Below are 15,049 nucleotides of genomic sequence, written 5' to 3' on the forward strand. Positions count from 1 at the left end.
TGACTACCCACCATCTAGAAGCCCATCAAAAGTCACCTCATTAAAACAAAAGACATTCTGATCACCCCCAGATTCAGAGGGACTTGGGGGCTTGGTGTTAGATGTTCTTATCACTCAGAAAATAGCAGAGTTCCTAGGAGTTCTGTGTCAGGAACTAGAAATATTAGAACATAAGACTCTCAGAACACCCAACAAAGACAAGGGTTTTAGGAGCTCAGCATCAGGAACTAGGCACAGAGAACAATATATATATATTTCTTACTATTTCATACCGTCCATCTTGTGAGAGAATATAATCCATCTTACAGGAATTTGTAAGGTGGAAACACAGTTTGCTTGGCCCTGCTGGAATCAGAAGCTTTCCCAGCTGGGGCAGACTGGTAGGCATTCACCTGGATCTGGTACTGCACATGGGGTGTATTGCCTTTGAGAATGTTGTGTCCTCACTGTGTGTCTCAGCCTTTCAGGCTCATAGTCTTAGATAGATCATGTTGGTAAGAATTGGACCCAGGCTTCAGGGTTGTACTGATGCTAAACTTAGTTTGAGAATGAAAACTGAAGCCTGGATGCCTAACACAGCATCACTCTAATTAAAACTTTCTGCCTCCCAAATCAGAATAGAATACTTGTTTTCTTTAGCACGTATTCTTCAGTTCAGTATGTGTTCTTCCTGAAGTCAAGTTAGCTGGGAAGCAAAATCATAAATCACAAAGTTCTCTAATCATTTGTAATGAGAAGAAAACTCTTACAGGAAAGGCACTGGTGTTTGCCTGGCTGGATTGTTCTGTCCTTGTTTCTTGTAGGGGGAAACACGACAAAGTCGTGTTGTCTTGGTGAAGAGGGACTCAGAAATCTGGAAATTGAAGAAATTGATGCTTAATGACATCAAGCTATCTGAGCCTGATGTATTCAATATCTGGTAGATAGAGTCTCCCCCAGAAGAACTGGATTCCTTGATGTCTGTTAATTGAAGTCCTTTATCCCGTGGAAAGTACTTGAATGGTTACTGCTAATGGTTTCCTAAAATTACAGTGCTATTGACTTATGACATTTAAGTATTGAATTTAAGTTTATCTGTCTGTGTATCTTTGATAAGCTCCAGTAAGCTACGTTCGTATCTTTTTCAGTCTCCATTAGTTGGCACAGCGACGTAAGCAGATTGACATTAAGTGTCGTAGATGCCGATTTGTAGTTTCACAACTTAAAATGCTTTTGCTATTACAGTAAACTCCTGTCCCTGGCAAATGGCAGGAATTTGGTGTTATAATGAACTCAGTATCTTAGATTTTTTAAAAAGTTATGTCTTGCATTCTTTGTCAGTTTATGTTAGTTAAAATATAATGAAATGCACATGACATAAGCAGTTAAGGACAGTTTATCTTAGAAAACTCCTTTTGAGTACCTGAAAGTTATGTTGTAGCTGCATGAAAATGCCCATTAATATAAAGCTTTGATTAATATCAAAGTGGAACAAAACAGAGAAAAAGTAGTTAGACTTTAAAACTTTGTATCCACAAAATCTTATTTTTGGAAGAAGGAAAATCAGACTCAGGAAAAAATGGGTGTGTGATTTCAAATGAGATGGGTGTGAGCTGGTGGGAGAGGGACTCAGGAAAGGACATGGAAGGTTTTGATTCTGCTTTTTAAAACTGATTATAGTATTTTTAGAAATGAAAAACCTTATATCTAGAAGGCAGGAAAACTGTTTACCTATCTTGTATTTGTGAATAAGTGATAAATCAAAAATATTAAAATTAGATTTTCTTTGAAGAAGGTGATTATTGACAAGATACACACGTGAATTACAAGTAGTGTTTTAGTGCAAAGCTTTCAGAAATTTTTAGTTTTTGAAAGTACGAAATTCTTATTGCAGGCAATTTTCCTTTTTTTCCCTGGGACTTTTTGACTGTTTTACAGAGTCCCTGCTTTAATTTCATTTTTAGAATCAAAGCTGTGAATTGAAAAATGCTATTATATTTTTATTGCTTTCATTTCCTTCCAGCTTTGATTTAGTAAGGTGTTATCTTGGTTTTAACTCCACATTAAAAACTTGATTATAATTTATCACCTAACTCTTCAGATAGTTGTACTTTTACTTTCGATGACTAACGTAGTCTGTATCTAAGAGTCTTTTGTTATTTAATAATATTTGATTAATTGTGTTCTCCTTTATCATGTGCTTTTTCATTTCTTAGCCTTTTTCCCTTCTTGCTTTATCAACATGTCCCGTGTTATAAAATCTCATTCCTCCCTCCCAAGCAGTACTACTGAAAGCGTCAAGTGGTGCAAACTCAACTTTACAAACATTGGAAGCAACCTAAATATTCATAAAATTAATGGTGTGCAGTCCATTGAATGACTGAGAGATGTCCATTATATATTAAATGAAACAGAATATTGGAATATCTCATCACAAAAAAAGGAGGAAAACTCTGAAAGGATTAAATTTAAAAGTCACTGACACAGCCACTGTGAAGAACAGTATGGCGGGACCTATAAACATCTAAAACTAGTTACCTACGATCTGCAGTCCTTCTCATGGGCACATAGCTGGGAAAGGTGAAAACTCTAACTCAGAAACGTGTATGTACGCCAGTGCTCATAGCAGTATTATTGACTATAGCCAGGACGTGGAAGCAGCCTAAATGTTCATCAAGAGATGAATGGATAAAAATGTGATTTGTGTGTATACACACACATACACACACAATGGAATATTGGCCATAAAAAGAATGAAATAATGCCATTAGTAGTAACATGGATGAACCTAGAGATTATCGTACTAAGTGAAGTAAATCAGGCAGAGAAAGACATACCATATGGTATCACGTCTATGTGGAATCTAAAAAAAAAAGATGATACAAATGAGTTTATTTACAAAATAGAAATAGACTCAGATATAGAAAACAAATTTATGGTTAGCCAAGGGGAAAAGGGGTAAGGAGGGAATAACTAGGATCTTGGGAGTAACATATGCGTACTTGTTGTTTAGTCAGTACGCTGTCTGTGACTCTTTTGTGACCCCATGGCATGTAGCCCGCCAGGCTCCTCTGTCCATGGAATTCTCCAGGCAAAAATACAGGAGTGTGTTGCCATGTCCTTCTCCAGGGGATATTCCTGACCCGAGGGATAGATCCCGAGTCTCCTGCATTGGCGGGAGGGTTCTTTCCCACTGAGCGACCAGGGAAACCCATATACACACTACTATATATAAAATAGATTAACAACAAGGACCTACTGTTTGGCACCAGAGAACTATATTCAGCATCTTGTAATGACCTAAAATGAAAAAGGATCTGAAAAAGAATTTTAAAAATTATGATTTTATCTTAGGGTGAGATAAGTTTTATGAGTGACTTGAACTTTTCTTTGAAACATAATAGAAATATGCACAAATAATAAGTGTGCAGTTAATGATATTCAATGAAGTGGAGATAGCCATGCAGTTAGCCCTCAGGTCAAGAAATTGAACTCGAGGAATTCCCTGGTTGCCCAGTGGTTAGGACTCAGCGCTTTCACCACTGAGGTGAAACAACCACCCCCAGTTACTATCCCGCCTTCCCCCATGCTACTAACTTCTGACATTGTGGGTGAGGGTTGCTGCTTTTGACCTTTATGTAAATGGAATCATGCAGGATATACTAACGTGTCTGGCTTTCTTCAGTTCATCTAATGAGATGCATTCCTGTGGAGGGAATCAGTACATCACATACTCTCTGCTCCATTGTGTGAATATGCCATCATCCACCTGTTCTAGTTTTGATGCATACTTGAGTTGCTTCAATTTTGGACTATTATCCAAAGTGCTGTTGCCAAGAACCTTCCCCTGTGTGTCCTTTAGTGAATGGTCCTATGGCATTTTGGGGTCATTGGGAATATGTGTTCAGCATCAGGGGATTTTGCCTAACCATCTTCCAAATTGGTTGTACCATTTAATTATTCCCACCTAGTTAATGCATGACAGTTCCAACTGCTTCATGTCCTTGTCAAAGCTTATTATTCACCTAAAGCCATCCTGATAGCTGTATAGGAGTTTTTATTGTGGTTTTTATTTCTATTTTCCTGATAACTAATGAGGTTTAGTGCTTTTTCCATAGATGTATGGGTCATTTAGGGCTTCCCTGGTGGCTCAGAGGTTAAAGCATCTGCCTGGAATGTGGGAGACCCTGGTTTGATCCCTGAGTTGGGAAGATCCCCTGGAGAAGGAAATGGCAACCCACTCCAGTACTCTTGCCTGGAGAATCCCATGGAGGGAGGAGCCTGGTAGGCTACAGTCCATGGGATCGCAAAGAGTCGGACACAACTGAGCGACTTCACTTTCACTATGGGTCATTTAACTGTCCTCTTTCATATATTTTTGCTCTATATTTTCCCATTTTTCTTTTGGATCGTCTCTCTCTTCTGATTGTAGGAATTCTATGTAGTCTGATTGCATGTTCTTTCTTAATGTTCTTTCTTAATTCAGATTTTTAGTGATTTTTTTTTAACTGAATTTTTACTTTATCTGTTTTCTAAAATTTTAGCAGAACAGACTTTTTTTTTTTACAGTGATAAGGTGAAACTATTATTTTGAAAAAACATATTCCCTAAATCAAACAGAGAAGGACAAATACTGCATGATGTCACTTATTTGTGAACTTAAAAACAAACAAAGAAAAAACCTTCAAGTTCATAGACACTGAGATCAGATGCATAGTTGACAGAGGCGCGAGGCAATGGGGTGGGCAAAATGGGTGAAGATGGGTAAAAGGTACAGACTTCCAACTGTGAGATAAATGAGTCATGAGGGTGTAATGTGCAGCATGATGACTATAGGTGATAACACTGTACTGTATGTCTGAAAGTTGTAAGAGAGTAGATCTTAAAAGTTCTCATCACCAGGAAGAAATTTGTAACTATATGTGGTGACAGGTGTTAACTTGTTACGGTGGTCATTTTTCATTTTGCGGTGTATCCAAATATTGAATTCTGATGTTGCACACCTGAAACTAATATAATGTTACATGCCAATTATTAAAAAGTTAAAAAAAAAACCATACCAAATTCCCTTTCTTAATCAGCTTTGCTTTTCTTTTCCCTTCTCTGTCCTTTCTCCCATCACCCACCTACCCCCCCTTTTTTTCCTTTTTGGCTGAGCCTTTTGGCATGCGGCACTTCTCCGACCGTGGATCAGTCTCGTGCCCCCTGCAGTGGAAAGGCAGGATCTTAACCACTGGACCATCAGGGAAATCCTCTCCTAGTTTGAAGAGTTGGTTGACTCCCCACCCTCCCTTTCCCCTTCAGCACCTCGCTCTTTGACCTCCTACTTTTGTTAGGTAGATTTTGCCATATCTGGGACTCCTTCATTATGTTTCGATGACCTAGCCTCTCCTTAACTCCCGACGGTATGATGGTACGAGCTACCCAGTCTTCGCAGATTTCTTCTCTCGCGACTGTCTGATGACCCGGCACCTCCCTGGCCTTCTCGTCTCTTCCTCCTGCTGTGTTTGGCTTGGCTCCCTGTCGGCCTCTCCCCCGTTCGTCTTTGGGGCTCTTTCCCCACCATGTCCTTTGTTGGCCTCTGGAGTGGTTGGGCAGCGTTGGCCACGTGCCAGAGGTCTCACCCTTTGCAGAGTGTGGCTAGTCTTCAGCTCTACAGCATCTTCCCCTTTACAGATACCTGTTAGAGTGCCAGCCCTTGAATGCCACTTTCTCCATCACCCGCCATTGTCTTCCTCCTCAAACATGCTTTGCCTCCTGGGTTCCTGTCTGTCCGTAGAACTGACTGTACCGCCAGATAACCCAGCTGAGAAACGTCGTCATCTCTGCCTCTTCCTTGGACCCACAGCCGAGCCGAGGCTCGATCCTGTGAATTCTGTCTCTTCTGCAATAGCTCTCACATTAGAGGAACACAGACCACAATAGGAACACAAATGGCATCAGGAGTGTTTGCTAAGAGTTTGAGTGCCTCTCTATGCCAGCCACTGGGGCTCAGCGCTTGACATTGGTCACCTCACTGAATCTCACAGTGGCCTTCTGAGATAGTGCCGTTCACTTCATTTTGCAGGTGAGGAAACTGAGGCCTCGGGAGCTTAGGTAGCTTGCTTAAGGACACTTTGCTGTCAGTTGGGAGCAGTGATTCTACTGTCTGACTGCAGACTACACTTTGCTCTATTTTCTCACTTGTAGTTCAACCCCTTTCCAGACTTCCTTGGTGGTTCAGATGGTAAAGAATCTACCTGTGATGTGAGAGACCCAGGTTCGATCCCTAGGTCAGGAAGATCCCCTGGAGAAGGAAATGGCAACCCACTCCAGTATTCTTGCCTGGAGAATCCCATGGGCAGAGGAACCTGGTGGGTTACAGTCCATGGGCTCACAAAGAGCTGGACACGGCTGAGTGACTAACACAACCGCTTTCCCCATCTGCCTGCCCCTTCCTGCCTCACTGCTTCCTGCCCACATAGCATTTCCCTCTTAATCTGTTCTTTTCCCCATTCAAATTCATCCTCCAAAAATTTCAGGTGTATCTTCCACTCTGCTCGTATTCTTTCTTGCTTTACTTTCAGTGACTGATTTAGAAGCCATCAGTAAAGACGGTTCTTTTTTTAAAGAATTTTTGTTAGAGTGTAGTTGATTCACAGTGATGTGTTAGTTGTCTTTGTACAGCAAAGTGAATCAGTTACACACACACACACACGTACATATATGTGTGTGCTCTTCATTAGATTCTCACCCATACGGGCCAGTACACAGTATTGAGTAGAGTACCTTGTGCTACAGAGTAGGTTCTTATTAGTTAACTGGTTTGTGTATAGTGTGTCTATGTCAATCCCAGTCCCCAATTTTTCCTTCCCCTAGTACCCTTGATAACTACACATTTGTTTTCTACTTCTGTCACTCAATTGTTGTTTTGTAAATAAGTTCATTTGTAGTGCTTTTAAAAAAGATTCCGTATATAAGCAATATATGATATTTGTCTGTATTTTTCATGATATTTCACTCAGGGTGACGATCTCTAGGCCCGTCTGTGTCACTGCAGATGGCATGGTTCTGCTCTTCTGGATGAGTAATATTGGTCTTTACAGACCAAAGTTTGGTTCTGACTACCTTTCTATCAGTTTGAGCTGCCCTCTGTGAGTAGGCTGTGTGCTTTCTCACACTGCTTGCCGAATCCAGAATGTACGCCTCACCTCTCGGCTCCGCCTGTCCCTGAAACCTTTCCTGTTTTTCAAGCCGCTGCTGCAGTGCTGTCCCTTATGTGGAACCTTCCTGAGCCTCCCTGCCAGCTCTCTCTGAGCTTCCACAGCAGCTTGCAACCTTCCTTCCTGATGGGGTAAACTGACCAGCTCATTCTCATCAGTCACTTCTTTGACACCTCTGAAAACTCAAGCATAGTTTTCAATATGAAGCATTCTTTTTTGATGGGTTCCATTAATTTTCCACCAACACAATAAAAGGAACTTGGGCATATTGTTCATAAGAGCCATGGATGATAAGACCGAAGTCTAAGGGATTAAAGGGCTATATTTGTTCCCTTAAGCTGCTGTGACAAAGAACCGCAAACCGAATGGCTTAAAACAGGAGAAGTTTATTCTTCTTACAGTTCAAGAGGTGAGGTCCCGAATCAAGGTGTCAGCAGGGCTTGCTCCCTTGGAAGGCTCCAGGGTAGGGTCCTTCCTTGCCTCCTCCACCTTCTGACGTTTCCTGGCAGTTCTTGGTGACCCTTGGCTTGTAGCTTCATCACTCCATTGACACGTGATAGTCTCTCCCGTGTCTGCCTTCATGGTGGTCATCTTCCCCCTGTGCCTTTGTCCCAGCGGTCATGTTGGATTTGGGCCTTCCCTGGTGGCTCAGCTGGGAAAGAACCTGCCCGCTAATGCAGGAGACACAAGAGACCTGGCTTCAATCCCTGGGTTGGGAAGATCCCTTGGAGAAGGAGATGGCAACCTGCTCCAGTATTCTTGCCTGGAAAATTCCATGGCCAGAGGAGCCTGGTGGGCAGTACGGCATTTCTCCACTGTTGTCTCATCTTAACTCATGACACCTTCAGTGACCTGTTCTAAATAAACCCTGTGTCAGGCACATCTTGTGAGCCTAATGTTTTGACATCTGGGGCCTGAGTGACCCTGGGGAGACTGTCCTTTCCAGGGCTAACCAATTCCTAGAGATACTTAACCTGAGCACCCTTTCCATCTGCGAACTAACCAATCCAGAGCCCACGTTCCCTCCCTGACCCCATCTTTCAGGTTCTAACATTCCAGGCCAACATTCTCCTGCCTTAGTCACCCCAGGGCCAGGCACCAATAGTCAGGAACAGTCTTTATATCCCTGAGCCTGTTGGAATATTTACACCAACCAATCCTAAGCCTGCTTACCCTGCCTTGCCTTTCCTTCAGAAAGATGGCACAGTAAAGCATCTTGCCCTCATTCTTCGCCTCCTGACCTGGCGCTTCACCGCGTGACCCTGCCTGCCATGCCATTCCCCTTATTTCTAGGGATCTGTGAGGATCAGCTTCTTCCTTCAGGACAGTTTTCATGTCTGTGTGTCTTACCACACCTGATGAAAACAAGATGGTACATTTGAAAACATTCACATTCTGTGATACGGGGAGTTAGAATATCAGCATATCATTTTGGGGGGTATAGTTTAATGCATAAACATAAAGAAACCACTTGGTGAGATTTTATTTGCATTCCGTTGTGGGGTGGTGACCCATGACTAGAGTCAACAGGTAAGTGAGGGGTGGACTTGAGGTGCAGCATGCCAGAGGGAGAAGCCGTGGTCCCGTTCTGTTTTAAATACCAGCAGAGGGAAAGGCATTATTTGCCGCTGCACTGAAATTACTTCATAGGGGAGGCATCGAAGATTCATAATAGGGAGAAAGATGGATTTTCTTTTCCTTTGAATGGTGGCAAAATACGTGTAAATTCTGTGCTTAAAGATTTAATGGATGAGCTGTTGCAATTGTTTGTTTTCAGGACTATATTTCATTCTGAATTCTCTGCTAACTTTTTTTTTCTTTTCTTTTTTTTTTTTTAAAGAAAGCGGCAGCCCGGAATCTCGTGTTAATGCTATCCATTTCTTGGTACACAAACTGCCAGAAAAAAATAAAGAAATGTTGGATATTTTGGTGAAACACTTAACTAAGTAAGCCTCTCTTTCTTCCTAACTTGTTTTATTTTGCTTTGGGTGCCGTGTGGTGGTGTTGGGTCTGTAACACTTTGAACTGGGGCTGCGGACACAATACCAGGGACCACGCCTGCAAGAGCAGGCTGGACGCTTGCCTCGCTGTGTGTGTTTTGGACAAGAGTGATGAAATGTGATGCTTTCATGAAGTCGTATAATTATTTGCTTAACTTCCCTGCCAGCAACTCAGGGTTTGATTAGAACTAAGAAAAGAGAATCTTAAACATTTCCCTATACACTGATTCTGGCCATGTGATTATAAGCCTGTTAGCAAATTTAGCTTGGTTTCACACCTACCTAACTCTGAGTCTGCATGGATATATCCTTGGAGTTTGTTTAATCCAGTAATAGGTAGTTATTTCATTCAATCCATTCCATTTTTTTTTTCACTCCTTCTTTACAAAGTAAGCAAAATCTAATAATTCAGTGGGGAAATTAGCTCTTTCTTCATATATAAATGACTCCTAGGTCACTATAATTGTAGAATTTTAGAGGTGAGAGGAGGCTGAGGAACACTGTGTTTTATAACCTGTATTTCACACACACGCAAAAGAAACTGGAGGTGAGGAAATATTGGTGTTTCCAGGGCTCCTACTGCGGTAGAGCCATTCATTCATTTGGCCTGCCAATATTTTCTGAGTGCCTTCTAAGGCGTTAGTTGAACAAGACTAAGTCCCTGTCTTTGTGAAGTACTTCTTCCTAAGAGGGAAAAGATAATGAACAGACTGCACATAAAAATCATGTCAGGTGGTAAGTGGTAAAAAGGCTAAGTAAGAGTGAGCAATAAAGAATATGTATTGGCTTTGGGACTATAAAGAGTTGTGATGGAGGGTCTTTTCAAGGCTAAGACCTTTGAGTTGAGGCTTGAATTAGGTGGCAGGGCTGCTGAGAACAGTTGCCCAGGTTGTTCGCTGCACAATGGAGTATGGGTGTTCTGACCAAGCTCTGTGCTCGTGATGATGCCTCTTACAAAGGAGCCAGGTGGGCTGGGAGTCTTTGGAAACAGGTGTGTAATGACCAGGGGAAGGAAGGGATGTTCTCGGTAGAAAGGAAGAAACAGTAAATGAAGGCCTTCAGGGACACAAGCTTAGCACAGACATAGAATTATAAGAAAGATGCTGTGGTTAAACAGAGCATCAAAGACAAGGAAGGATGTGGGAAGCTAGGCAGGGCCCCCACATGTGGTGCCTCGCCAAGTGTGACCATTACAGGCGCAGACACTGAGGACAGTTGAGCCTGACTCCTTGTCTGTAGGGAAAGACAGAGTTGCAGACGTCCCACAGCCACTGCCCCTTCTTTTAACCAGAGACCTTTCTACCCCCTTTCATCTTATTAGTGTTTCAAATCACTCCAAGCAGAACCTCATGACCGTGGCAAATTTAGGAGTGGTGTTTGGACCAACTCTCATGAGGCCACAGGAAGAAACTGTTGCTGCCATCATGGATTTGAAGTTTCAGAACATTGTTGTGGAAATTTTAATTGAAAACCATGAAAAGGTAAAAGTGCCTTTCTCCCCTTTCCTTAGGGTGATTCCTATTTGGGGCTTATTTCCATGTGAGGTACACCTGTCCTCTTAGTTTTTTATGTAATAATTTTATTCTCATGATGGTAAGCCTGGTTCTGAGAAGTCCTCCTGGAGTTTGTGTCTTTGGCAGAGTTCCATAAATCTGAAGCTTACCTAGTCTTCTGTTATTCCACTGGTTTAAGGAAGCAACATTTAATCCAGATGCCAGTGAGTATCGGCCGTGTTGTAGACCGTGTTTTGCTGCCTTTGTTCCTCTCCTTGGATTCCTCACTCAGATTCCTTTTCCTGTAACTCAGGGAAAACATGTGTTGTCAGTCTGTTCCACCCTCGTCCCCAGAAAAACACACGCAGCTCCCCCCTCTCCTCACAGCTATGCTAACAATTTCAGGAGATCCACATGCATTCTTGAACCTGGGGCCTCCAGGTTGAGAATCTCTGGCTTAAAATGAATACTCTCTTAGGTAACATATCCTATTGTTTGTTTCTCTATGTTCAGAGGAATACGTGAGTTTTCAAAATAAATGAACTCTTTCAAGATCTTCTAGGATTTTTTCCTCCTCTTCTGTTCATATAGAGCAGGACCTGGCCAGTAACTTTCCTCATTTGTCTTTTTTTTTTTTTTTAATAATTTTTATTGAGGTATAATTGCCTTACAGTGTTGTATTATTTTCTGCTCCACAGCATAATGAATCAGCTGGGCATATATGTACATCCCCTCTTTTCTGCTTTTCTTCCTGGTTTGGGTCACCAGGAGCACTGTGTAGAGTTGTCTGAGCTATGCAGTAGGTTCTCATTAGCTACATATTTTATACACAGTATCAGTAGTGTATATATGTCAGTCCCAGTCTGCCAATTCCTCCCATCCCTCTTCCCCACTTGGTATCCATAGGTTTGTCCCCTCCATCTGTGTGTCTATGTTTGCTTTGCAAATAAATTCATCTATACCATTTTTCTACATTCTACATATATGTGTCAATATACACTTGTTTTTCTCTTTCTGACTTATTCACTCTCTATGACAGACTCTAGGCACACCCATGTCTCTACAAACGATCCAATTTCGTTCCTTTTTATGGCTGAATAATATTCCATTGTGCATCTTCTTTATCGGTTCCTCTGTTGATAGACACTTAGGTTGCTTCCATGTCTTGACTGTTGTAAACAGTGCTGCAGTGAACATTAGGGTGCATAGGTGTTTTTTGAGTTACGGTTTTCTTCTAAGACAGGGAATTGGAAAACTGTTAAGATGATTGGTCAACAACTTTAATTGCTTACTCAGTTTTCTAAAAAATTGAGATTGTGTTATATGGTTAGCATGTATTAGGTGCTGGGAGGCGAAGACAAACATTACAGCCCCTGATGGAAAGTAAGTCACCCTCTGGGGGGGTTGGAGTCGTGTTTTGGGAACTGTATCCCACAGCTCACGTCCCTAACTTCCTGTGCACTGTACTTACTTTTCTCATTGTTACCCATTTCTCACTTCTAGATCTCTGAGGACAGAGATCTTTTTGCACATTTAGAATAAATCCCAGTACTCCTTAGGCACTCCGTTAATAATTATTTGGTGAATTAACAGATTAAGTAAAATAAATGGAGGTCAGAGAAGTGGGAAGGAGACAGAGAGAGGTGTAGTCCTTTTGAGCGAGGCATGGCAAGGATGTTCCTTGGATTCTTGTCGTGTCTTCTGCTGGCTGGAGCAATTCTAGCTTACGCGAATATCACTTCCCACTGAAAAGTGAGGCTTGAAACCTAGTTAGACATTCACTTTACGAGGTGGCAAAAGCAGCTTGCTTATGGGTGTCAGACATCGGTGGGGTTTTTTTTGGTTTTGTTTTTCGGCAGCTAGTGGTGCATTTATGTCTCCTTTTATGGTCCCGTCAAACAGTCATTAAACCTCGTTAGCGTGTACAGTGAGCTATCCAGTAAGACAGCTTCATGGCACAATGGCTACTATTCGTTTTGTGGAAAAGAAATAATTAGACTCTAAGCTTTGAGAAAATGTTTAGGAGCACAGCTATCGTTAGGTTAAATCCCAATTAGAGAACTTTTATTCAATTTATTTGTGAAAATACCGACTCTGGGTCTTGCTCTCGGATAAAAGGCTCCTTCCACCTCATGCCACAGCTTCCCATGTTCTCTTGTTTGGTGCGGGCAAGATAACTGCCTGATTCCATTCTTCTGGGAAGTAGTGAGGGCTGCTTTCACCCTGTTAACAAATCTTACAGGAACTTCCAAGCGGCGTTGTCAAGCCGATTACAATAGTTACCGCAGATGGGACTGGCCCCGTGCTCGGAGATGGAGCCTTATAGAATTAAGTGGAGGGGTTCTGGTCTGCCCTCTCCCCCTTTCTGTGGCCAAGCTGGGTAGTGCTGTGAATGCACAGATGATATTGACTCAAGTCCTGAGGTCTCCTACCAAGAGGAGATGAGATCCTGAGCTTCAGATTATTCCCTGAATGTGTGGGCTCATGTTTGGGGCACCCTACGGGTTGTTTGGGGTGTGGTGGTTTGGTTCAGTTCAGGCGCTTAGTCATGTTCGCCTCTTTGTGACCCCATGAACCGCAGCACGCCAGGCCTCCCTGTCCACCACCAACTCCCGGAGTCCACCCAAACCCATGTCCATTGAGTCGGTGATGCCATCCAACCATCTCATCCTCTGTCATCCCCTACTCCTCCTGCCCTCAATCTTTCCCGGCATCAGGGTCTTTTCAAATGAGTCAGCTCTTTGCATCAGGTGGCCAAAGTATTGGAGTTTGAGCTTCGACATCAGTCCTTCCAATGAACACCCAGGACTGATCTCCTTTAGAATGGACTGGCTGGATGTCCTTGCAGTCCAAGGGCAGTTAGCTTGGATTAATGAACATTTTTGAGAACTTAATTTCTCCATTCTCTCTTTTTTTTCCCCTTCAATTTCATCTTTGTGCACTTAAAAAAAAAAAAGATTTGTTTTAATGTGGACCATTTTTTAAAAAGTCTGTATTGAATTTGTTAAGATACTCTGTCTTATGTTTTGTTTTTTGGGTCCTGAAGCATGTCGGATCTTAGTTCCCTCACCAGGGATTGAACTGCAGCCCCTCCATGGAAAGCACGGAGTCCTAACCACTGGATCACCCCGGAAGTCCCATCCTTGCCCGCTTTCACTCTCACTCCCAGCTTTTTGTTTCTGTTTGTTTGGGCTTCACGTAAGAGTCTGTGCTTGGCTGTGCCGAAGACTATTTCTGCTGACAAGGGTGGCTTTGTAGAAACACTTCCTGCGGACATCTGGCCCCACCTGAGCCATACGTTTCCTTGACAACTGATCTCCGTACACCACCTAGAAAGGCTGATGTTTGTCTTCAATGTGGTGAAAGAGGGATATATTGATAGTTCCTTTTAATGTTTGAGAGCAGAGAGAAAAATGAGAAAGGATAGGAAACGTGAGAAAGAATAGTCTCATGAGGAAGGAAAAAAATTATAATTCAAAAAAGAGGAGAAACTAGCTGTGAAATGAAACGGCCAAAATGACAATAGAAGGAAAATGTTTTCTTTTCCTTAGTTACTTATTTTTCTTCCCTAGGAATGTGAAATATTTTACCTCTGACCAGGAAAGTTGCTAAGTCAGAAAAGGAAACTTTCAACATATAATTAAAGCAAGAGAGCTCCAGATTAATTTTGGAGTTGGAAAAGGACCCCTGGTTAATCTTTGGAGATCACATTTTATCCAAGGCTCTTTGCTGTTTTCATAAAATCCATATGTACTTTATAGGAAACTTAATCCATATGTTTTGGCTTCATTTCCACTCAATACATTAAGATGTTGTTTTTAAAGAAGTGTTCATGGGCCAAAAATATTATCAAGGTCTTTTTTCCTTTGCAAAGCAGAAAATTGCATTTCCCAGATGGAAAGGGTACTGTGAAATTCCCAGGGATTTTCAAATAGGAGTTGCACCTTAGAACGTGTGAGTTTTGCATTTGTTTTGTTCTTAAAGTATACAGTTGTTCCCTTGGTATCTGTGGGGAGTTGGTTCCATGATCCCCTGCAGATACCAAAATCCACAGATTTTCTAGTCCCTTATATAAAATGGTGTCCTATTTGCACATATCCTATACACATTTTGCTGTATTCTTTACATCATCTCTAGATTACTTGTGTTGATAATACCTAATACAATGTAAATGCTGTGTAAGTAGTTGCCAGTGTGGGGAAAATGCAAGTTTTGCTTTTTGAAACTTTCTGGAATTTTTTTCTGAATAGTTTCGATCTGCTGTGGGCTGAATCTGCTAATGGGGAACCCACAGAGGGCCAACTAGTTGAGGATTAATTCAGTACATCTGTCACGAGCGCCTGCTCTGCGTCAGACACAGTGTGAAATTTGAGAG

General features: G+C 42.0%; 1 protein-coding gene across 3 annotated transcripts in view; it reads left to right on the forward strand.

The window, feature by feature from the left end:
- The window catches only part of ARHGAP10 (Rho GTPase activating protein 10), a 357,872-nt gene that overhangs the window by 237,889 nt on the left and 104,934 nt on the right, over nt 1–15,049 (forward strand). For all 3 annotated transcript variants that reach the window (XM_065904301.1, XM_065904302.1, XM_065904299.1), the window contains 2 exons: nt 9,022–9,127; nt 10,503–10,662. In XM_065904301.1, the coding sequence (XP_065760373.1) occupies nt 9,022–9,127; nt 10,503–10,662 (266 nt within the window). The remainder of the gene's footprint in view (nt 1–9,021; nt 9,128–10,502; nt 10,663–15,049) is intronic.

Source organism: Muntiacus reevesi, chromosome 13, assembly GCF_963930625.1.
Source record: "Muntiacus reevesi chromosome 13, mMunRee1.1, whole genome shotgun sequence".
NCBI classification, from domain to species: Eukaryota; Metazoa; Chordata; class Mammalia; order Artiodactyla; family Cervidae; genus Muntiacus; species Muntiacus reevesi.